General features: G+C 36.7%; 1 protein-coding gene across 1 annotated transcript; it reads right to left on the reverse strand.

Annotated features, from left to right (window-relative positions):
• Window positions 1-57: 57 nt before the first annotated feature.
• Window positions 58-21,722, reverse strand: LOC148176234 (atlastin-2-like). The gene is made up of 8 exons (XM_088034450.1): window positions 21,528-21,722; window positions 21,281-21,475; window positions 17,770-17,916; window positions 17,569-17,724; window positions 17,250-17,526; window positions 17,019-17,203; window positions 16,782-16,970; window positions 58-510 (listed from the first exon to the last, which is right to left on the reverse strand). Exons 1-8 carry the CDS (start codon window positions 21,573-21,575, stop codon window positions 103-105), a joined length of 1,605 nt encoding a protein of 534 aa, XP_087890576.1. The 5' UTR covers window positions 21,576-21,722; the 3' UTR covers window positions 58-102.
• Between the last annotated feature and the right edge of the window lie 103 nt (window positions 21,723-21,825).

Genomic DNA, 21,825 nt, shown 5'->3' on the forward strand with positions numbered 1-21,825 from the left:
TAATATAAATAAACTGTTAAATAAGATAAAGTAGATTTGTATTTATTATTATAGAAATAATTGCAAATACGCGTTTATTGGTCTAAAAGTAACATAAAGTTCCTATTGCGTGTTTTCGGTAACCGTTTGTTCCTGTTCATCCTTCTTTTCTTCCGTAGGCACAGCTGGTTCTCCTTCTTGGCTATTTTGTTCTTCTGCAGGCGCCTTCTTCATCAGTTTCGATCTTATAAATTTATATCCTATGAATCCGGCCAATGCAATGCTTCCTACAACAACACCAGCACCTGCACCTAAAGCAAGACCTCCAAAAACAGCAGTTGCAGCTTGTGTCATTCCAACAGCAGATGCTCCTTCCGCTACTACAGTCGTCACCAGAGCACCAACTCGAGCAGCTCCTCCGACCGCAGTTCCGACTCTACCACCAATAGACAAAAATTCACGTGCTTTCCTCCAGAATTTCTTTGGTTTAATCTTATTTTTATAAAATAAACAGAATGTTGTTTCGAGATCCTGGAAAAAATCAGAAAATCTATTCTGTACATTTTTAAACTTGGCGCCTACAAAAATTGTCTGTAGGTTTCTCTCAGGTTTAGTGATATTGAATGTTTTATTGTTTCATAGACAGTACAAACCACAAAACAAATCTTCAAAACCGTGACTTTTTATCAAGATTTAACGGCTGAATTGCAAGAAAATAGCAGAAATCTGCAATTCTTAGAGAAATCCGCTTACTTGGATGCAAAACGACGATTTCTCGCTGATTTTCGATGTTTTCTGGCTTGAATTCGCAAAGAAGAGCACGAAATCTACAAAACCATCACTTTCTATTAAGATTTAACGGCTGAATTGCAAGAAAACAGCAAAAATCTGCACGAAATCATCAAAATTCTTAGAGAAATCCGCTTATTTCGATGCAAAACGACGATTTCTCGCTGTTTTCTGGCTTTAATTCGTAAAGAAAGGCTCTAAATCTACAAAACCATGACTTTTTATCAAAATTCAACGGCTTAATTGCAAGGAAACAGCAGAAATCTGAACGAAATCATCAAAATTCTTAGAGAAAACCTCTTATTTCGATGCAAAACGACGATTTCTCGCTGATTTTCGATGTTTTCTGCCTTTAATTCGCAAAGGAAGGCTCGAAATCTACAAAACCATCACTTTTTATCAAGATTCAACGGCTTAATTGCAAGAAAACAGCAGAAATCTGCACGAAATCATCACAATTCTTAGAAAAATCCGCATATTTCGATGCAAAACGACGATTTCTCGCTGATTTTTGATGTTTTCTGGCTTGAATTTGCAAAGAATAGCTCGAAATCTACAAAACCATCACTTTTTATCAAAATTCAACGGTTTAATTGCAAGAAAACAGCAGAAATCTGCACGAAATCATCAAAATTCTTAGAGAAATCCGCATATTTCGATGCAAAACGACGATTTCTCGCTGATTTTCGATGTTTTCTGGCTTTAATTCGCAAAGAAAGGCTCTAAATCTACAAAACCATCACTTTTTATCAAGATTCAACGGCCTAATTGCAAGAAAACAGCAGAAATTTGCACGAAATCATCAAAATTCTTAGAAAAATCCGCTTATTTAGATGCAAAACGACGATTTCTCGCTGATTTTCATTGTTTTCTGGCTTGAATTTGCAAAGAAAAGCTCGAAATCTACAAAACCATCACTTTTTATCAAAATTTAACGGCTTAATTGCAAGGAAACAGCAGAAATCTGAACGAAATCATCAAAATTCTCAGAGAAATCCGCTCATTTCGATGCAAAACGACGATTTCTCGCTGATTTTCGATGTTTTCTGGCTTGAATTTGCAAAGAAAAGCTCGAAATCTACAAAACCATCACTTTTTATCAAAATTCAACGGCTTAATTGCAAGGAAATAGCAGAAATCTGCACGAAATCATCAAAATTCTTAGAAAAATCCGCTTATTTCGATGCAAAACGACGATTTCTCGCTGATTTTTGATGTTTTCTGGCTTGAATTTGCAAAGAAAAGCTCGAAATCTACAAAACCATCACTTTTTATCAAAATTCAACGGCTTAATTGCAAGAAAACAGCAGAAATCTGCACGAAATCATCAAAATTCTTAGAGAAATCCGCATATTTCGATGCAAAACGACGATTTCTCGCTGATTTTCGATGTTTTCTGGCTTTAATTCGTAAAGAAAGGCTCTAAAACTACAAAACCATCACTTTTTATCAAGATTCAACGGCCTAATTGCAAGAAAACAGCAGAAATTTGCACGAAATCATCAAAATTCTTAGAAAAATCCGCTTATTTCGATGCAAAACGACGATTTCTCGCTGATTTTTGATGTTTTCTGGCTTGAATTTGCAAAGAAAAGCTCGAAATCTACAAAACCATCACTTTTTATCAAAATTCAACGGTTTAATTGCAAGAAAACAGCAGAAATCTGCACGAAATCATCAAAATTCTTAGAGAAATCCGCATATTTCGATGCAAAACGACGATTTCTCGCTGATTTTCGATGTTTTCTGCCTTTAATTCGCAAAGAAGAGCTCGAAATCTACAAAACCATCACTTTCTATTAAGATTTAACGGCTGAATTCCAAGAAAACAGCAGAAATCTGCACGAAATCATCACAATTCTTAGAGAAATCCGCTTATTTCGATGCAAAACGACGATTTCTCGCTGATTTTCGCTGTTTTCTGGCTTGAATTTGCAAAGAAAAGCTCGAAATCTACAAAACCATCACTTTTTATCAAAATTCAACGGCTTAATTGCAAGGAAACAGCAGAAATCTGAACGAAATCATCAAAATTCTTAGAAAAATCCGCTTATTACGATGCAAAACGACGATTTCTCGCTGATTTTCGATGTTTTCTGCCTTTAATTCGCAAAGAAGAGCTCGAAATCTACAAAACCATCACTTTCTATTAAGATTTAACGTCGTTGAAGTTAGCGTCATTTTATCGGATTCATTTTCATGAATTAAACGCCCCAGTACTTCGCCTCAAATGACGCATGCATGCCGGTCGCACTTTTCACATGCGAATTTTCACCGATCGTCGTCTTTTTTTCACACAATTTTTGACCAAATGACACCGTAATGACCTTCTGCCCCATCTTCAATCAAAATTCTCCTTCTACATGAGAACAAAGTGGTAAAACTCAACCCTTAACCTAACTAGAAAATTATTATTCATTTCAACCTCCAATAGTAATGTAGCTTCATAAATACGACATCGAAAAATTACAAATAAATCACTTAGTAATCCCCCATATCGCATATACGCCCACCACCCGTCAGAGGGTGGCAATCTCAACCCCTCAAACACCACCTCCGATTATTTTGAAAAATCCGCAATGTAGCCTTATGAATTTGACATGGAAAAATTACAAATAAATCACTTAGAAATCCCCCATATCGCATATATGCCCACCACCCGTCAGAGGGTGGCAATCTCAACCCCTCAAACACCACCTCCGATTATTTTGAAAAATCCGCAATGTAGCCCTATGAATTTAACATGGAAAAATTACAAATAAATCACTTAGTAATCCCCCATATTGCTTATACTCCCACCACCCGTCAGAGGGTGGCAATCTCAACCCCTCAAACACCACCTCCCACTATTTTGAAAAATCCGCAATGTAGCCTTATGAATTTGACATGGAAAAATTACAAATAAATCACTTAGTAATCTCCCATATCGCATATATGCCCACCACCCGTCAGAGGGTGGCAATCTCAACCCCTCAAACACGACCTCCGATTATTTTGAAAAATCCGCAATGAAGCCTTATGAATTTGACATGAAAAAATTACAAATAAATCACTTAGTAATCTCCCATATCGCATATACGCCCACCACCCGTCAGAGGGTGGCAATCTCAACCCCTCAAACACCACCTCCCACTATTTTGAAAAATCCGCAATGTAGCCTTTTGAATTTGACATGGAAAAATTACAAATAAATCACTTAGTAATCTCCCATATCGCATATACGCCCACCACCCGTCAGAGGGTGGCAATCTCAACCCCTCAAACACCACCTCCGATTATTTTGAAAAATCCGCAATGTAGCCTTATGAATTTGACATGGAAAAATTACAAATAAATCACTTAGAAATCCCCCATATCGCATATATGCCCACCACCCGTCAGAGGGTGGCAATCTCAACCCCTCAAACACCACCTCCGATTATTTTGAAAAATCCGCAATGTAGCCCTATGAATTTGACATGGAAAAATTACAAATAAATCACTTAGTAATCTCCCATATCGCATATACGCCCACCACCCGTCAGAGGGTGGCAATCTCAACCCCTCAAACACCACCTCCCACTATTTTGAAAAATCCGCAATGTAGCCTTTTGAATTTGACATGGAAAAATTACAAATAAATCACTTAGTAATCTCCCATATCGCATATACGCCCACCACCCGTCAGAGGGTGGCAATCTCAACCCCTCAAACACCACCTCCGATTATTTTGAAAAATCCGCAATGTAGCCTTATGAATTTGACATGGAAAAATTACAAATAAATCACTTAGAAATCCCCCATATCGCATATACGCCCACCACCCGTCAGAGGGTGGCAATCTAAACCCCTCAAACACCACCTCCCACTATTTTGAAAAATCCGCAATGTAGCCCTATGAATTTGACATGGAAAAATTACAAATAAATCACTTAGTAATCTCCCATATCGCATATATGCCCACCACCCGTCAGAGGGTGGCAATCTCAACCCCTCAAACACGACCTCCGATTATTTTGAAAAATCCGCAATGAAGCCTTATGAATTTGACATGAAAAAATTACAAATAAATCACTTAGTAATCTCCCATATCGCATATACGCCCACCACCCGTCAGAGGGTGGCAATCTCAACCCCTCAAACACCACCTCCGATTATTTTGAAAAATCCGCAATGTAGCCTTATGAATTTGACATGGAAAAATTACAAATAAATCACTTAGAAATCCCCCATATCGCATATATGCCCACCACCCGTCAGAGGGTGGCAATCTCAACCCCTCAAACACCACCTCCGATTATTTTGAAAAATCCGCAATGTAGCCCTATGAATTTGACATGGAAAAATTACAAATAAATCACTTAGTAATCTCCCATATCGCATATACGCCCACCACCCGTCAGAGGGTGGCAATCTCAACCCCTCAAACACCACCTCCCACTATTTTGAAAAATCCGCAATGTAGCCTTTTGAATTTGACATGGAAAAATTACAAATAAATCACTTAGTAATCTCCCATATCGCATATACGCCCACCACCCGTCAGAGGGTGGCAATCTCAACCCCTCAAACACCACCTCCGATTATTTTGAAAAATCCGCAATGTAGCCTTATGAATTTGACATGGAAAAATTACAAATAAATCACTTAGAAATCCCCCATATCGCATATACGCCCACCACCCGTCAGAGGGTGGCAATCTAAACCCCTCAAACACCACCTCCCACTATTTTGAAAAATCCGCAATGTAGCCCTATGAATTTGACATGGAAAAATTACAAATAAATCACTTAGTAATCTCCCATATCGCATATATGCCCACCACCCGTCAGAGGGTGGCAATCTCAACCCCTCAAACACCACCTCCCACTATTTTGAAAAATCCGCAATGTAGCCTTATGAATTTGACATGGAAAAATTACAAATAAATCACTTAGTAATCTCCCATATCGCATATATGCCCACCACCCGTCAGAGGGTGGCAATCTCAACCCCTCAAACACCACCTCCCACTATTTTGAAAAATCCGCAATGTAGCCTTATGAATTTGACATGGAAAAATTACAAATAAATCACTTAGTAATCTCCCATATCGCATATATGCCCACCACCCGTCAGAGGGTGGCAATCTCAACCCCTCAAACACCACCTCCCACTATTTTGAAAAATCCGCAATGTAGCCCTATGAATTTGACATGGAAAAATTACAAATAAATCACTTAGTAATCTCCCATATCGCATATATGCCCACCACCCGTCAGAGGGTGGCAATCTCAACCCCTCAAACACCACCTCCCACTATTTTGAAAAATCCGCAATGTAGCCTTATGAATTTGACATGGAAAAATTACAAATAAATCACTTAGAAATCCCCCATATCGCATATACGCCCACCACCCGTCAGAGGGTGGCAATCTAAACCCCTCAAACACCACCTCCCACTATTTTGAAAAATCCGCAATGTAGCCCTATGAATTTGACATGGAAAAATTACAAATAAATCACTTAGTAATCTCCCATATCGCATATACGCCCACCACCCGTCAGAGGGTGGCAATCTCAACCCCTCAAACACGACCTCCGATTATTTTGAAAAATCCGCAATGTAGCCCTATGAATTTGACATGGAAAAATTACAAATAAATCACTTAGTAATCTCCCATATCGCATATATGCCCACCACCCGTCAGAGGGTGGCAATCTCAACCCCTCAAACACCACCTCCCACTATTTTGAAAAATCCGCAATGTAGCCTTATGAATTTGACATGGAAAAATTACAAATAAATCACTTAGTAATCTCCCATATCGCATATATGCCCACCACCCGTCAGAGGGTGGCAATCTCAACCCCTCAAACACGACCTCCGATTATTTTGAAAAATCCGCAATGAAGCCTTATGAATTTGACATGAAAAAATTACAAATAAATCACTTAGTAATCTCCCATATCGCATATACGCCCACCACCCGTCAGAGGGTGGCAATCTCAACCCCTCAAACACCACCTCCCACTATTTTGAAAAATCCGCAATGTAGCCTTTTGAATTTGACATGGAAAAATTACAAATAAATCACTTAGAAATCCCCCATATCGCATATATGCCCACCACCCGTCAGAGGGTGGCAATCTTAACCCCTCAAACACCACCTCCGATTATTTTGAAAAATCCGCAATGTAGCCCTATGAATTTAACATGGAAAAATTACAAATAAATCACTTAGTAATCCCCCATATTGCTTATACTCCCACCACCCGTCAGAGGGTGGCAATCTCAACCCCTCAAACACCACCTCCCACTATTTTGAAAAATCCGCAATGTAGCCTTATGAATTTGACATGGAAAAATTACAAATAAATCACTTAGTAATCTCCCATATCGCATATATGCCCACCACCCGTCAGAGGGTGGCAATCTAAACCCCTCAAACACCACCTCCCACTATTTTGAAAAATCCGCAATGTAGCCCTATGAATTTGACATGGAAAAATTACAAATAAATCACTTAGTAATCTCCCATATCGCATATATGCCCACCACCCGTCAGAGGGTGGCAATCTCAACCCCTCAAACACCACCTCCCACTATTTTGAAAAATCCGCAATGTAGCCTTATGAATTTGACATGGAAAAATTACAAATAAATCACTTAGTAATCTCCCATATCGCATATATGCCCACCACCCGTCAGAGGGTGGCAATCTCAACCCCTCAAACACGACCTCCGATTATTTTGAAAAATCCGCAATGAAGCCTTATGAATTTGACATGAAAAAATTACAAATAAATCACTTAGTAATCTCCCATATCGCATATACGCCCACCACCCGTCAGAGGGTGGCAATCTCAACCCCTCAAACACCACCTCCCACTATTTTGAAAAATCCGCAATGTAGCCTTTTGAATTTGACATGGAAAAATTACAAATAAATCACTTAGTAATCTCCCATATCGCATATACGCCCACCACCCGTCAGAGGGTGGCAATCTCAACCCCTCAAACACCACCTCCGATTATTTTGAAAAATCCGCAATGTAGCCTTATGAATTTGACATGGAAAAATTACAAATAAATCACTTAGAAATCCCCCATATCGCATATATGCCCACCACCCGTCAGAGGGTGGCAATCTTAACCCCTCAAACACCACCTCCCACTATTTTGAAAAATCCGCAATGTAGCCCTATGAATTTGACATGGAAAAATTACAAATAAATCACTTAGTAATCTCCCATATCGCATATATGCCCACCACCCGTCAGAGGGTGGCAATCTCAACCCCTCAAACACGACCTCCGATTATTTTGAAAAATCCGCAATGAAGCCTTATGAATTTGACATGAAAAAATTACAAATAAATCACTTAGTAATCTCCCATATCGCATATACGCCCACCACCCGTCAGAGGGTGGCAATCTCAACCCCTCAAACACCACCTCCCACTATTTTGAAAAATCCGCAATGTAGCCCTATGAATTTGACATGGAAAAATTACAAATAAATCACTTAGTAATCTCCCATATCGCATATATGCCCACCACCCGTCAGAGGGTGGCAATCTCAACCCCTCAAACACGACCTCCGATTATTTTGAAAAATCCGCAATGAAGCCTTATGAATTTGACATGAAAAAATTACAAATAAATCACTTAGTAATCCCCCATATCGCATATACGCCCACCACCCGTCAGAGGGTGGCAATCTCAACCCCTCAAACACCACCTCCGACTATTTTGAAAAATCCGCAATGTAGCCCTATGAATTTAAACTCGAAAAATTACAAATAAATCACTTAGAAATCCCCCATATCGCATATACGCCCACCACCCGTCAGAGGGTGGCAATCTCAACCCCTCAAACACCACCTCCCACTATTTTGAAAAATCCGCAATGTAGCCCTATGAATTTGACATGGAAAAATTACAAATAAATCACTTAGTAATCTCCCATATCGCATATATGCCCACCACCCGTCAGAGGGTGGCAATCTCAACCCCTCAAACACCACCTCCCACTATTTTGAAAAATCCGCAATGTAGCCTTATGAATTTGACATGGAAAAATTACAAATAAATCACTTAGTAATTCCCCATATCGCATATACGCCCACCACCCGTCAGAGGGTGGCAATCTCAACCCCTCAAACACCACCTCCGACTATTTTGAAAAATCCGCAATGTAGCCCTATGAATTTGAACTCGAAAAATTACAAATAAATCACTTAGTAATCTCCCATATCGCATATACGCCCACCACCCGTCAGAGGGTGGCAATCTCAACCCCTTTCCACAACTTTCAACTTTTTTCAAAAAACTTTTATTATAGTTATTACTTTTATTTTAGTCCGATGACATTGTTATTAAAATTTCTTATATCCGGTTTACACCCTCCAACTGTTAGAGGGTAAAGGTGTAATTGTTTAAACAAAATAATACTTTTTTGTCTGGCAACCCAGAATGCACCTTGTAAAATTGTAAGTTGCATTCTAATTTTTTTTTTACTGAATTTACGGCCATTGTGTTTTTGACTATGCACCAGAATTTTTTTGAAGTAATTACTGAACATGGGATTTTTTACGAGAATACGTTAAAATCGAAATTTTATCTGAAAATTAAAACTGCCCGTTTTTGCTGTTTAATCTTACGCAAAATGTCTCGAGGTTTTCATTAAATTTTCCTTAGAGTTTCTTTAAACTTTAGATACAAAAATAGAGGTTTTATAGATTATAGATTACCAAGCAGGTATGCTTGACTTTTTTGTTATTTAAAGGAAATAGCTATCTGTTATGTCCTCTTCCGCTGTCTCTTTAAAAAATAGCTGCAACAGGTTTCCGTAACACATTTGAAATTTCAATTTTGCATGGACTTTGGATTTTTATCTTAACTGAATTTACTTTTTATTTTATTTTATTTTAAGGTAAATAAATACAAGTAATTTTGAGAAAATCAATGCATATAATATGCAGGTGTCTCAGAATTTCTGAACGACTCGATAACTTTAGGTTCTGCCTAATTATTGCATTAAGCAAATGAAATTGAAATAGCTCCTTAGATTTTACATTAGAGCAATGTAACGCTAACCAATCACAAATATTTTATTAATCAGTATTCAAATGTACCTTACATTGTTAGATACTTAGCAACATCGTTTTTGTCATAAAAAGAAACGTATTTGATTGTTTAATTTTATATTGCATTAATTAATTTGTTTTTAGCAAATTTAGCCAGGATCTGTTGTTAACTCATCTTCGCCAGTTCTGAGACACTCTGGATGTTATATGTTTTGAGTACCCACCTAATTATCTAATTAGACTAATAACAATAAAAAATTCGCTAAGTTGGTTGTTTTGTTTTGACCATCCTCTTCGTTGACACGTCACCAGCAAGGAATTTATGTATGTGATTGTTATCATTAATTGTTTACTTATCAGACGTACGTGATTTTGTCAAGGCTCGGAGCTGCGTCGACACGTAGATACAGATTACGCAACGATTTAGTGCTGTTATGGCTTTGACTTTTTAAATCGTTTACAGCTACTTTACCGCAAACCCCCATAAACATAAACATTCTCTGGTGGTTAGATCTGAACCGGAATACACATTTTTACCCAGCTGGTCAGTCTTACAAATCGAAACAATAGAATTCTTCAAAATACGTCTATCCTAGGGGTTTATTTTAATGCAGATAAGACCCAACCACTTGAGGACGATTATGTTTATGAAGGTTTGCGGTAAAATTGCTGTAAACGGTTTAAAAAGTCAAAGCCACAACCGCACTAGATCGTTTGGTGAACTGTAATGGAAAACCCTGGGTGGTGTCTACCCTACACAGGATAATAATTGATATTTTAAGGAATAGGAACATGCGTATAGATAATTTTACTTGGAATTTGCAATTTCGATTTGTAACATTTTGTAACCTCTTGCACATTTTGTCATTTAGCACTTATTACGCATGAAATTGTAATATTTAGTTTCGTGACGGAACCATTTAATTTCCTTTAATTTAATTCAATTTACCTAGCTCTTTATTTGATTTACAATATGAAATGCACTTGGCTACATAATCAGTCGGCCCGCCATTTTGTCTACGATGTTTTCAAATGAAATAACGTTTCTTCAGATCCAACTTGAGGAGCAGACTTTCAAAGTGCAGTTTATCCATTTTTTCACAAATTGAGATATTGGCGCCATTTTGTTTTTTTGCGAAATTCTCTTCTATTCTAGTCGTGAAATTTGTGTGCAAATAGTACATAATTTTCCTTATTTTATTGCTACATGTTTAAAAATGCAAGTTATTTCTTAAAGGAGCTGCAGATTTTATTAATTTCTAAAAATATGCAATTAGGGACAAACTGCATTTTGAAAGTCTGCTCCTCATTTGTAAAATGTATCCCCTGTAAAGTCTGCAAATCTAAAAAAGAGAAGCTGTATTCTGGGTTGCCAGATAAAAAAAACTGGCTATTTTGTTTAAATAAAACGATACTCTTTGAGAGTTAGTAAAGCTATTTTTGAAATAAAACATTATTCAGTAAATTTTTTTAATTTTTTTGATACTAATGACGTTATGCTAAATTTTAAATTTTTTACATTTACAGAACGTGAATACATAAAGGGTGCTGGTTTTCTACCCTTTGACGGTGGGGGCAAATTCTTATGTAAATTAACAGACGTTTTATTTATACATTTTTTTATATTATTTTGAACGGGCTACATTGAGGTGTTTCGAAAAATGCCGGATACTGTAGAAAGAGGGTTATGATTGCCACCCTCTCAAAAGTAGTAGGAAAAAACGCAATATGTGGGATTACTAAGTGATTTATTTGTGATTTTTCCATGCCAAATTCAAAAGGCTACATTGGGGATTTTTCAAAATAATCGGAGGTGGTGTTTGAGGGGTTGAGATTGCCACTCTCTGACGGGTGGTGAGCGTATATGCGATATGGGGGATTACTAAATGATTTATTTGTAATTTTTCCATGTCAAATTCATAAGGCTACATTGCGGATTTTTCAAAATAGTGGGAGGTGGTGTTTGAGGGGTTTAGATTGCCACCCTCTGACGGGTGGTGGGCATATATGCGATATGGGGGATTTCTAAGTGATTTATTTGTAATTTTTCCATGTCAAATTCATAAGGCTACATTGCGGATTTTTCAAAATAATCGGAGGTGGTGTTTGAGGGGTTGAGATTGCCACCCTCTGACGGGTGGTGGGCGTATATGCGATATGGGAGATTACTAAGTGATTTATTTGTAATTTTTCCATGTCAAATTCATAAGGCTACATTGCGGATTTTTCAAAATAGTGGGAGGTGGTGTTTGAGGGGTTTAGATTGCCACCCTCTGACGGGTGGTGGGCATATATGCGATATGGGGGATTTCTAAGTGATTTATTTGTAATTTTTCCATGTCAAATTCATAAGGCTACATTGCGGCTTTTTCAAAATAATCGGAGGTGGTGTTTGAGGGGTTGAGATTGCCACCCTCTGACGGGTGGTGGGCGTATATGCGATATGGGAGATTACTAAGTGATTTATTTGTAATTTTTCCATGTCAAATTCATAAGGCTACATTGCGGATTTTTCAAAATAGTGGGAGGTGGTGTTTGAGGGGTTTAGATTGCCACCCTCTGACGGGTGGTGGGCATATATGCGATATGGGGGATTTCTAAGTGATTTATTTGTAATTTTTCCATGTCAAATTCAAAAGGCTACATTGCGGATTTTTCAAAATAATCGGAGGTGGTGTTTGAGGGGTTAAGATTGCCACCCTCTGACGGGTGGTGAGCGTATATGCAATATGGGAGATTACTAAGTGATTTATTTGTAATTTTTCCATGTCAAATTCATAGGGCTACATTGCGGATTTTTCAAAATAGTGGGAGGTGGTGTTTGAGGGGTTTAGATTGCCACCCTCTGACGGGTGGTGGGCATATATGCGATATGGGAGATTACTAAGTGATTTATTTGTAATTTTTCCATGTCAAATTCAAAAGGCTACATTGCGGATTTTTCAAAATAGTGGTAGGTGGTGTTTGAGGGGTTGAGATTGCCACCCTCTGACGGGTGGTGGGAGTATAAGCGATATGGAGGATTACTAAGTGATTTATTTGTAATTTTTCCATGCCAAATTCAAAAGGCTACATTGCGGATTTTTCAAAATAGTGGGAGGTGGTGTTTGAGGGGTTAAGATTGCCACCCTCTGACGGGTGGTGAGCGTATATGCAATATGGGGGATTACTAAGTGATTTATTTGTAATTTTTCCATGCCAAATTCAAAAGGCTACATTGCGGATTTTTCAAAATAATCGGAGGTGGTGTTTGAGGGGTTAAGATTGCCACCCTCTGACGGGTGGTGAGCGTATATGCAATATGGGAGATTACTAAGTGATTTATTTGTAATTTTTCCATGTCAAATTCATAGGGCTACATTGCGGATTTTTCAAAATAGTGGGAGGTGGTGTTTGAGGGGTTTAGATTGCCACCCTCTGACGGGTGGTGGGCATATATGCGATATGGGAGATTACTAAGTGATTTATTTGTAATTTTTCCATGTCAAATTCATAAGGCTACATTGCGGATTTTTCAAAATAATCGGAGGTCGTGTTTGAGGGGTTGAGATTGCCACCCTCTGACGGGTGGTGGGCGTATATGCGATATGGGGGATTACTAAGTGATTTATTTGTAATTTTTCCATGTCAAATTCATAAGGCTACATTGCGGATTTTTCAAAATAATCGGAGGTCGTGTTTGAGGGGTTGAGATTGCCACCCTCTGACGGGTGGTGGGCGTATATGCGATATGGGAGATTACTAAGTGATTTATTTGTAATTTTTCCATGTCAAATTCATAAGGCTACATTGCGGATTTTTCAGAATAGTGGGAGGTGGTGTTTGAGGGGTTTAGATTGCCACCCTCTGACGGGTGGTGGGCATATATGCGATATGGGGGATTTCTAAGTGATTTATTTGTAATTTTTCCATGTCAAATTCATAAGGCTACATTGCGGATTTTTCAAAATAATCGGAGGTGGTGTTTGAGGGGTTGAGATTGCCACCCTCTGACGGGTGGTGGGCGTATATGCGATATGGGAGATTACTAAGTGATTTATTTGTAATTTTTTCATGTCAAATTCATAAGGCTACATTGCGGATTTTTCAAAATAATCGGAGGTCGTGTTTGAGGGGTTGAGATTGCCACCCTCTGACGGGTGGTGGGCATATATGCGATATGGGGAATTACTAAGTGATTTATTTGTAATTTTTCCATGTCAAATTCATAAGGCTACATTGCGGATTTTTCAAAATAGTGGGAGGTGGTGTTTGAGGGGTTGACATTGCCACCCTCTGACGGGTGGTGGGCATATATGCGATATGGGAGATTACTAAGTGATTTATTTGTAATTTTTCCATGTCAAATTCATAGGGCTACATTGCGGATTTTTCAAAATAATCGGAGGTGGTGTTTGGAGGGTTGAGATTGCCACCCTCTGACGGGTGGTGGGCGTATATGCGATATGGGGAATTACTAAGTGATTTATTTGTAATTTTTTCATGTCAAATTCATAGGGCTACATTGCGGATTTTTCAAAATAGTGGGAGGTGGTGTTTGAGGGGTTGAGATTGCCACCCTCTGACGGGTGGTGGGCATATATGCGATATGGGGGATTACTAAGTGATTTATTTGTAATTTTTTCATGTCAAATTCAAAAGGCTACATGCGGATTTTTCAAAATAATCGGAGGTGGTGTTTGAGGGGTTGAGATTGCCACCCTCTGACGGGTGGTGGGCATATATGCGATATGGGGGATTTCTAAGTGATTTATTTGTAATTTTTCCATGTCAAATTCATAAGGCTACATTGCGGATTTTTCAAAATAATCGGAGGTGGTGTTTGAGGGGTTGAGATTGCCACCCTCTGACGGGTGGTGGGCGTATATGCGATATGGGAGATTACTAAGTGATTTATTTGTAATTTTTTCATGTCAAATTCATAAGGCTACATTGCGGATTTTTCAAAATAATCGGAGGTCGTGTTTGAGGGGTTGAGATTGCCACCCTCTGACGGGTGGTGGGCATATATGCGATATGGGGAATTACTAAGTGATTTATTTGTAATTTTTCCATGTCAAATTCATAAGGCTACATTGCGGATTTTTCAAAATAGTGGGAGGTGGTGTTTGAGGGGTTGACATTGCCACCCTCTGACGGGTGGTGGGCATATATGCGATATGGGAGATTACTAAGTGATTTATTTGTAATTTTTCCATGTCAAATTCATAGGGCTACATTGCGGATTTTTCAAAATAATCGGAGGTGGTGTTTGGAGGGTTGAGATTGCCACCCTCTGACGGGTGGTGGGCGTATATGCGATATGGGGAATTACTAAGTGATTTATTTGTAATTTTTTCATGTCAAATTCATAGGGCTACATTGCGGATTTTTCAAAATAGTGGGAGGTGGTGTTTGAGGGGTTGAGATTGCCACCCTCTGACGGGTGGTGGGCATATATGCGATATGGGGGATTACTAAGTGATTTATTTGTAATTTTTTCATGTCAAATTCAAAAGGCTACATGCGGATTTTTCAAAATAATCGGAGGTGGTGTTTGAGGGGTTGAGATTGCCACCCTCTGACGGGTGGTGGGCGTATATGCGATATGGGGAATTACTAAGTGATTTATTTGTAATTTTTTCATGTCAAATTCATAGGGCTACATTGCGGATTTTTCAAAATAATCGGAGGTGGTGTTTGAAGGGTTGAGATTGCCACCCTCTGACGGGTGGTGGGCGTATATGCGATATGGGGAATTACTAAGTGATTTATTTGTAATTTTTTCATGTCAAATTCATAGGGCTACATTGCGGATTTTTCAAAATAGTGGGAGGTGGTGTTTGAGGGGTTGAGATTGCCACCCTCTGACGGGTGGTGGGCATATATGCGATATGGGAGATTACTAAGTGATTTATTTGTAATTTTTCCATGTCAAATTCATAAGGCTACATTGCGGATTTTTCAAAATAGTGGGAGGTGGTGTTTGAGGGGTTGAGATTGCCACCCTCTGACGGGTGGTGGGCATATATGCGATATGGGAGATTACTAAGTGATTTATTTGTAATTTTTTCATGTCAAATTCATAAGGCTACATTGCGGATTTTTTAAAATAATCGGAGGTCGTGTTTGAGGGGTTGAGATTGCCACCCTCTGACGGGTGGTGGGCGTATATGCGATATGGGGGATTACTAAGTGATTTATTTGTAATTTTTCGATGTCGTATTTATGAAGCTACATTACTATTGAAGGTTGAAATGAATAATAATTTTCTAGTTAGGTTAAGGGTTGAGTTTTACCACTTTGTTCTCATGTAGAAGGAGAATTTTGATTGAAGATGGGGCAGAAGGTCATTACGGTGTCATTTGGTCGAAAATTGTGTGAAAAAAAGACGACGATCGGTGGAAATTCGCATGTGAAAAGTGCGACCGGCATGCATGCGTCATTTGAGGCGAAGTACTGGGGCGTTTAATTCATGAAAATGAATCCGATAAAATGACGCTAACTTCAGCGACATAAGATTTAACGGCTGAATTCCAAGAAAACAGCAAAAATCTGCACGAAATCATCAAAATTCTTAGAGAAATCCGCTTATTTCGATGCAAAACGACGATTTCTCGCTGTTTTCTGGCTTTAATTCGCAAAGGGAGGCTCGAAATCTACAAAACCATCACTTTTTATCAAGATTCAACGGCCTAATTGCAAGAAAACAGCAGAAATTTGCACGAAATCATCAAAATTCTTAGAAAAATCCGCTTATTTCGATGCAAAACGACGATTTCTCGCTGATTTTTGATGTTTTCTGGCTTGAATTTGCAATGAAAAGCTCTAAATCTACAAAACCATCACTTTTTATCAAAATTCAACGGCTTAATTGCAAGAAAACAGCAGAAATCTGCACGAAATCATCAAAATTCTTACAGAAATCCGCTTATTTCGATGCAAAACGACGACTTCATTTTTATTACAGTTCTGTATTCTTACTTTTCTGAGTTGATCTTGCATTTCGTCGAAGTTAACGTCGCGCCCCATTTTCTTCTTCAATCGGAACCCATTTAAAATAGATTCTTTGATTAATTCAGCTTGTTCTAAAGACACACAGTTGTCCATTAATTTGCAATATTCTTCTTTCATTTGTTTCATTAATTTGGTGTTTTGAGCTTCACAAGTCGCCTAAAACCCAAATGTAGATACTAAACAAGTTTTTTTCCTACTTCTTACCTCAAACATAGTTTTAACAGTCGGGTTATCTCCACTTTGGAAGGATTTTAAGAATGTGTTTATGAATACAGGCAAGTTCCCAACAGTCATGTGCTCTCCGTTAATTATTTTTGGGATAAGTTTTTCAGGTTCTAGAAGACTTGCCGCTAGTACTTCCACATGCTCAAGAAACGTTGAAGAAATATCTAAAATATATGTTTCTGATCACATCCTCTACATAATTAAACTCACCGTTAAATCTTCCGGTAAAATTTATACTCATCATAACTTTTTCCCCGGGAAGTGGGAGAAGAAAAGCACCAACCTCACTGAAATTTCCCAGTATTGTTTGCTGGATTTCACTCTGATTCGATTTTTCATGTTTGGCGAACACGTTTTGGAGTAAATTGTTGCCTCCTTCTTCTCCAAAAGGTTGATCACAAGGATAACACCAATCTCTAACTAAGACTAGAAGTTTTTGAAATGGTCTGTTGTTATCCTCCTGGAAACCTGCATACCCTGCAAAGAGCTAAACGAACCTTTATGTAAATCGCAGCACACGAAGAAATACCTGTAAATGGTGTAAGTCATTAAGCATAATATGACTCTTGATGTTGAAAATTTGGACGGAGCTAAGCAACACGCTCATGGCGAAAAGACAGGTGACCTGAGTCAAGTTTAATTCATTGTCAAATGTTCCTTGGGTGTCCATCAAAATGACTGCAATCTAAACAGAGATGTGAAGAGGATTTTCAAAAGTTGGAAAACTTACTTCTTCGTTGTCAATGTTGGTGAGAAAAACCTCAGACCAGATGAGAATGCCTTCTGTTACTCTTTCTGCTCGGGTTTCCCAGAAAAAACCGGTTTGTAAGTTTCCTTCTCTGCTGATCCAGTTTTTCTTGGTTTCGCCCTTTTGGCACTGCAAATAACTCCAAATTTTAGGCTTTTCGAAAAAAATTGAAATGAACAAAAATTCTTTAATACAAAAATTTGTTACAGTAGAACCGATAATCTGAGCTGCTCGAGGAGGGAGGTACCTCGTATAAACGTTCTTAAAATATAAAAAAATCATCTATTTTGGTCTGTTTCCCAAATTTATTTAAAACATGTTATTGCAGGCGAAAAAAATCAATAGCAAAAAAATTATGGTCAAACTCGGATAAAGCGTGTTTATAAACATGTTTATCAAATGCGTCAAATTAAAAAATTGTAAATCAAACGACACAATTTTTTGGAAGTTTTATTTTAGGACAAACCAAACTTCCAATTTTTTGAATGAAGTTTTGTAATTCTGGTAGATTTCACCACACTATAACAAAAAAAGATAAAAATTTACTAGTTTGTAACAACCCCACAGAATTAAACAACATTAGAATACAAAAAAAAAAAAAAAAACTTCTATTTTGAAGTAAATTTTATCTTTTTTAAAATAAACATTAATATTTAATGTTGGTAATTTATCAGTAATAACAATAAAATTTCTTAAGTTTATTATTTTAAAAAGCAAAAAAAAAACAGTTTTTATAAATTTATCTTGCAAACGAAGGTAAAATTTTCTATTGTGTAAATAAAAATTTGCATTTCTTGTAATTTTGACGCTATGGCAATTAATTTTGGGAAGTTTGCTAGTTTGAACAAGTTTAACAACTCCACCGAATTAAAAAAAAATAAATTCTGGTAGTTTTCATACTATGACTATAAAATTTTGGGAGCTTACTAGTTTGGACCGGTTTAACAACCCCACCGAATTAAAAAAAATTAGAACATAAAAAAATTAATTTCTATTTTGATTTTTATTTAATTATTCAAAATAAAAATTAATGGATCGGTTTATACAATAAGTTAATTGAAATTAAGTTAATCAGGCAACTAATTTAACGATTGGTGACATTTGATTGGCAGAAAAATAATCACATTAATCACAATCACTTTAACATGGTGTTAAGTATTTAATCGAAATTAAAGATTTAACATAGCCTCTATAAACAGGCCCAATGTGTATGTAATTTTAAAAATTTTATTTTAATGGCAATGAAATTATGTAAATTTAATATTTTGATAATCAATTCCACCAAATTGAAATGTTGTATAGCAAAAGAAACAGTATTTATAAATTTGTCTTGCAGGCGAACTAAAAATTAATTTTACAGTGTGACAAATAAAAATTTGCATCTGTAGTAATTTTAACGTTATGGCAATTATATTTAGGCAGTTAACTCGTTTATAAACTCTGTCAAATTATAAAATTGTAGGCCAAAAGAGACAATTTTTGGGAAAATTAATTTTACAGGTAAACCAAATTTTTTAAACAAAGATTTGTGATTTTAGTTTTTTTTTATTTTGGCAATAAAATTTGGAAAATTTACTAGTTTGAGCAAGTTTATTAACTCTACCAAATTAAAAAAAATAGAGCACAAATAAAACTTATCACTCTCTCAAATTGAAAAGTATTTTTTTATAAATTTATTTTGCAGACGAACTAAATATTTACTATTGTGACAACTAAACAATTCCGTCAAATTAGAAAATTGTAGGTCAAAAGCGTCAATTTTTGTGAAATTTTAATTTGAACGAATTAAATTAATTAATTAAATTTCATTTTTTTTAATAAAAATTTGAAATTCTGGCAATTTTCACACTATAGTTTAACTTTTGACCGGTTTAACAACTACCGAATTAAAATTAAGATTTACAATTTTTTATAATTTTCATTTTGAAGAAAATTTTTAATTTCAAATATAAATTTTTAGTTCTGGTAATTTTAACTTTATAGCAATTAAATTTCGTGAGTTTGTTAATATTAAACATGATTAACAATTCCACCACATTAAAATATTGTAGACCAGAAGAAACAGTTTTGGAAATTTTTATTTTGCAAACAAGCTAAAATGCTCTATTTTTACAATTAAAAATTCGCATTTCTGGTAATTTTAACGCAGTAGCAATTACATTTAGAAAGTTTACCAATTTCAAACAATAAAATTGAAAACCAGACAAATTTTTGAATTTTTCATTTTATACGCAAAAGAAAAGTGTTTAATCTTAGATAATAAAAATTCATAATGTTAATAATTAATTTTAACGCTAAGGTAATAAAATTTAAAGAGTTTACTAATTTGAACATGTTTATGAAACTTAACTAATAATAAAATTGTGAAGCAGAAGTGTCAGTTTTCTAAAATTTTGATTTTCGGACAAAGCAACAGTAGCATAAATGGAAAATACTATCTTCGGCCAAAGTTGTAATGTTTTTAAGTCTTTTCGCATAAAAATGATAAAAGTTCAGCTTGTACTTTCAATTCCTGATTTAACGATATCATTACCAAAAGCGAAATTGTACATAAAACCTTAAATTTGTGTTAATTGCGCTGATTTGTGCGCCTGCGCATTATAAAATTTGTGTGTTTAGATACATTTAATTTGGCCGGGAAATACAAGGTGTTTATAAATGTTTCGAGCATCAAAGGTGGCTATGAAATGTCAAAGAAATTTGCCGCTCATTATAAATGTGGGTTTAGATTTTTCAACTGACATTTGTAGTTAACCTCAATCATGGAGCAAAGTAAGTTTTGACAAGAAAACTGTTCTAGTTGTGGTTTAAAACCTGAAAATCAAAAATTTGGACACAAAACCGTCCGTGAGACGTCGTTGACGTAAGTAACATTATAAATAATTTTCAAGATAGTTATATTCACTATGAAAACAAAGCGGCAAAGTAGTGCACGGCAAGAATTCCAGAGCCACCCTTGATGCTAGAAACATTTATAAACACCTTGTACTATTTTACGTACGTAGGACTAATTTTTGTTGTAGAATCTTTTTTTGTGGAAAAATCACATTCATAACTAAACAAAGAATTTAATTGGATCAATTCTTGGGATTGACAAAAATGATCAAAAATACAATTTATTCCCAAACACCAAATTTCGTCAAAAAATGCTGACGCGCGTTTCGGTAGCAACTAATTAGCAGTTTGATCATCGCTCTGATGATGGTAGCATTGCTATCGAAACGCGCCTCGACGTCAACGAAGTTTGGTGTTTGGGAATAAATTGTATTTTTGATAATAACTAAACAGTTTCCTCTATTTGTATCAGCGGCCAAGGTTACACTCTAGATAAGTCCAAGATAACATTAGCACCAAAGTACCTGCAAACATTTTGAATGTGGGTCAGTCACAAAGATGCGAATTAACTCCCAAGGACCGCCGATCTATGCAAAAATTTCTAAACTGGTTATTGGGAACTACCGAATTTCCCAATTAAAAAATTACTGCGCCATACCTTCTTATTGAGGAAATGCAAGAAGAAGTTCAACAAGAACGACTTCCCCTGTCTCATGGCACCAGCAACTGAAACAATGCAGACTTTTTTATCTCTAACTTCTTCATTGTGGAAAAACTTTAAAACATCTTTATCGACAGATAATTTTCCATCTTCGTTCACTTTTAACAGTTGGAGAGCTTTTGGTGGAGATTTCTACAATTTAAGTAAACAATAAATTCAAATTAAAGGAAATTATAAAATTTACATGCAACGTTTTGTCTCTGATGTCAACTTTCCGATACGGGGCAACCATTTTATGTCAAAAACTGTAAATAAGCAACCAGCTGACCGCTAGACCACCACTCAACTTCTCATATTCTTCGGCCAGTTGGCCGTGAACACCAGCAACGAATAAATCCGAACCGTACGGAATTCCAGCTCGAACTTTCATTTCCCCCTCTTCAAAATTAATTGAACAATCACAGGTTCTTATGACTAGGGGCACATAATTTTGAAACGAGGATTTCATAGAGCAGAAATGCCTTCATTTGATTCGTTCCTGA

This window comes from Gnatocerus cornutus, chromosome 4 (genome assembly GCF_029298725.1).
Source record: "Gnatocerus cornutus isolate USDA-ARS CGAHR chromosome 4, icGnaCorn1.1, whole genome shotgun sequence".
NCBI lineage: Eukaryota > Metazoa > Arthropoda > Insecta > Coleoptera > Tenebrionidae > Gnatocerus > Gnatocerus cornutus.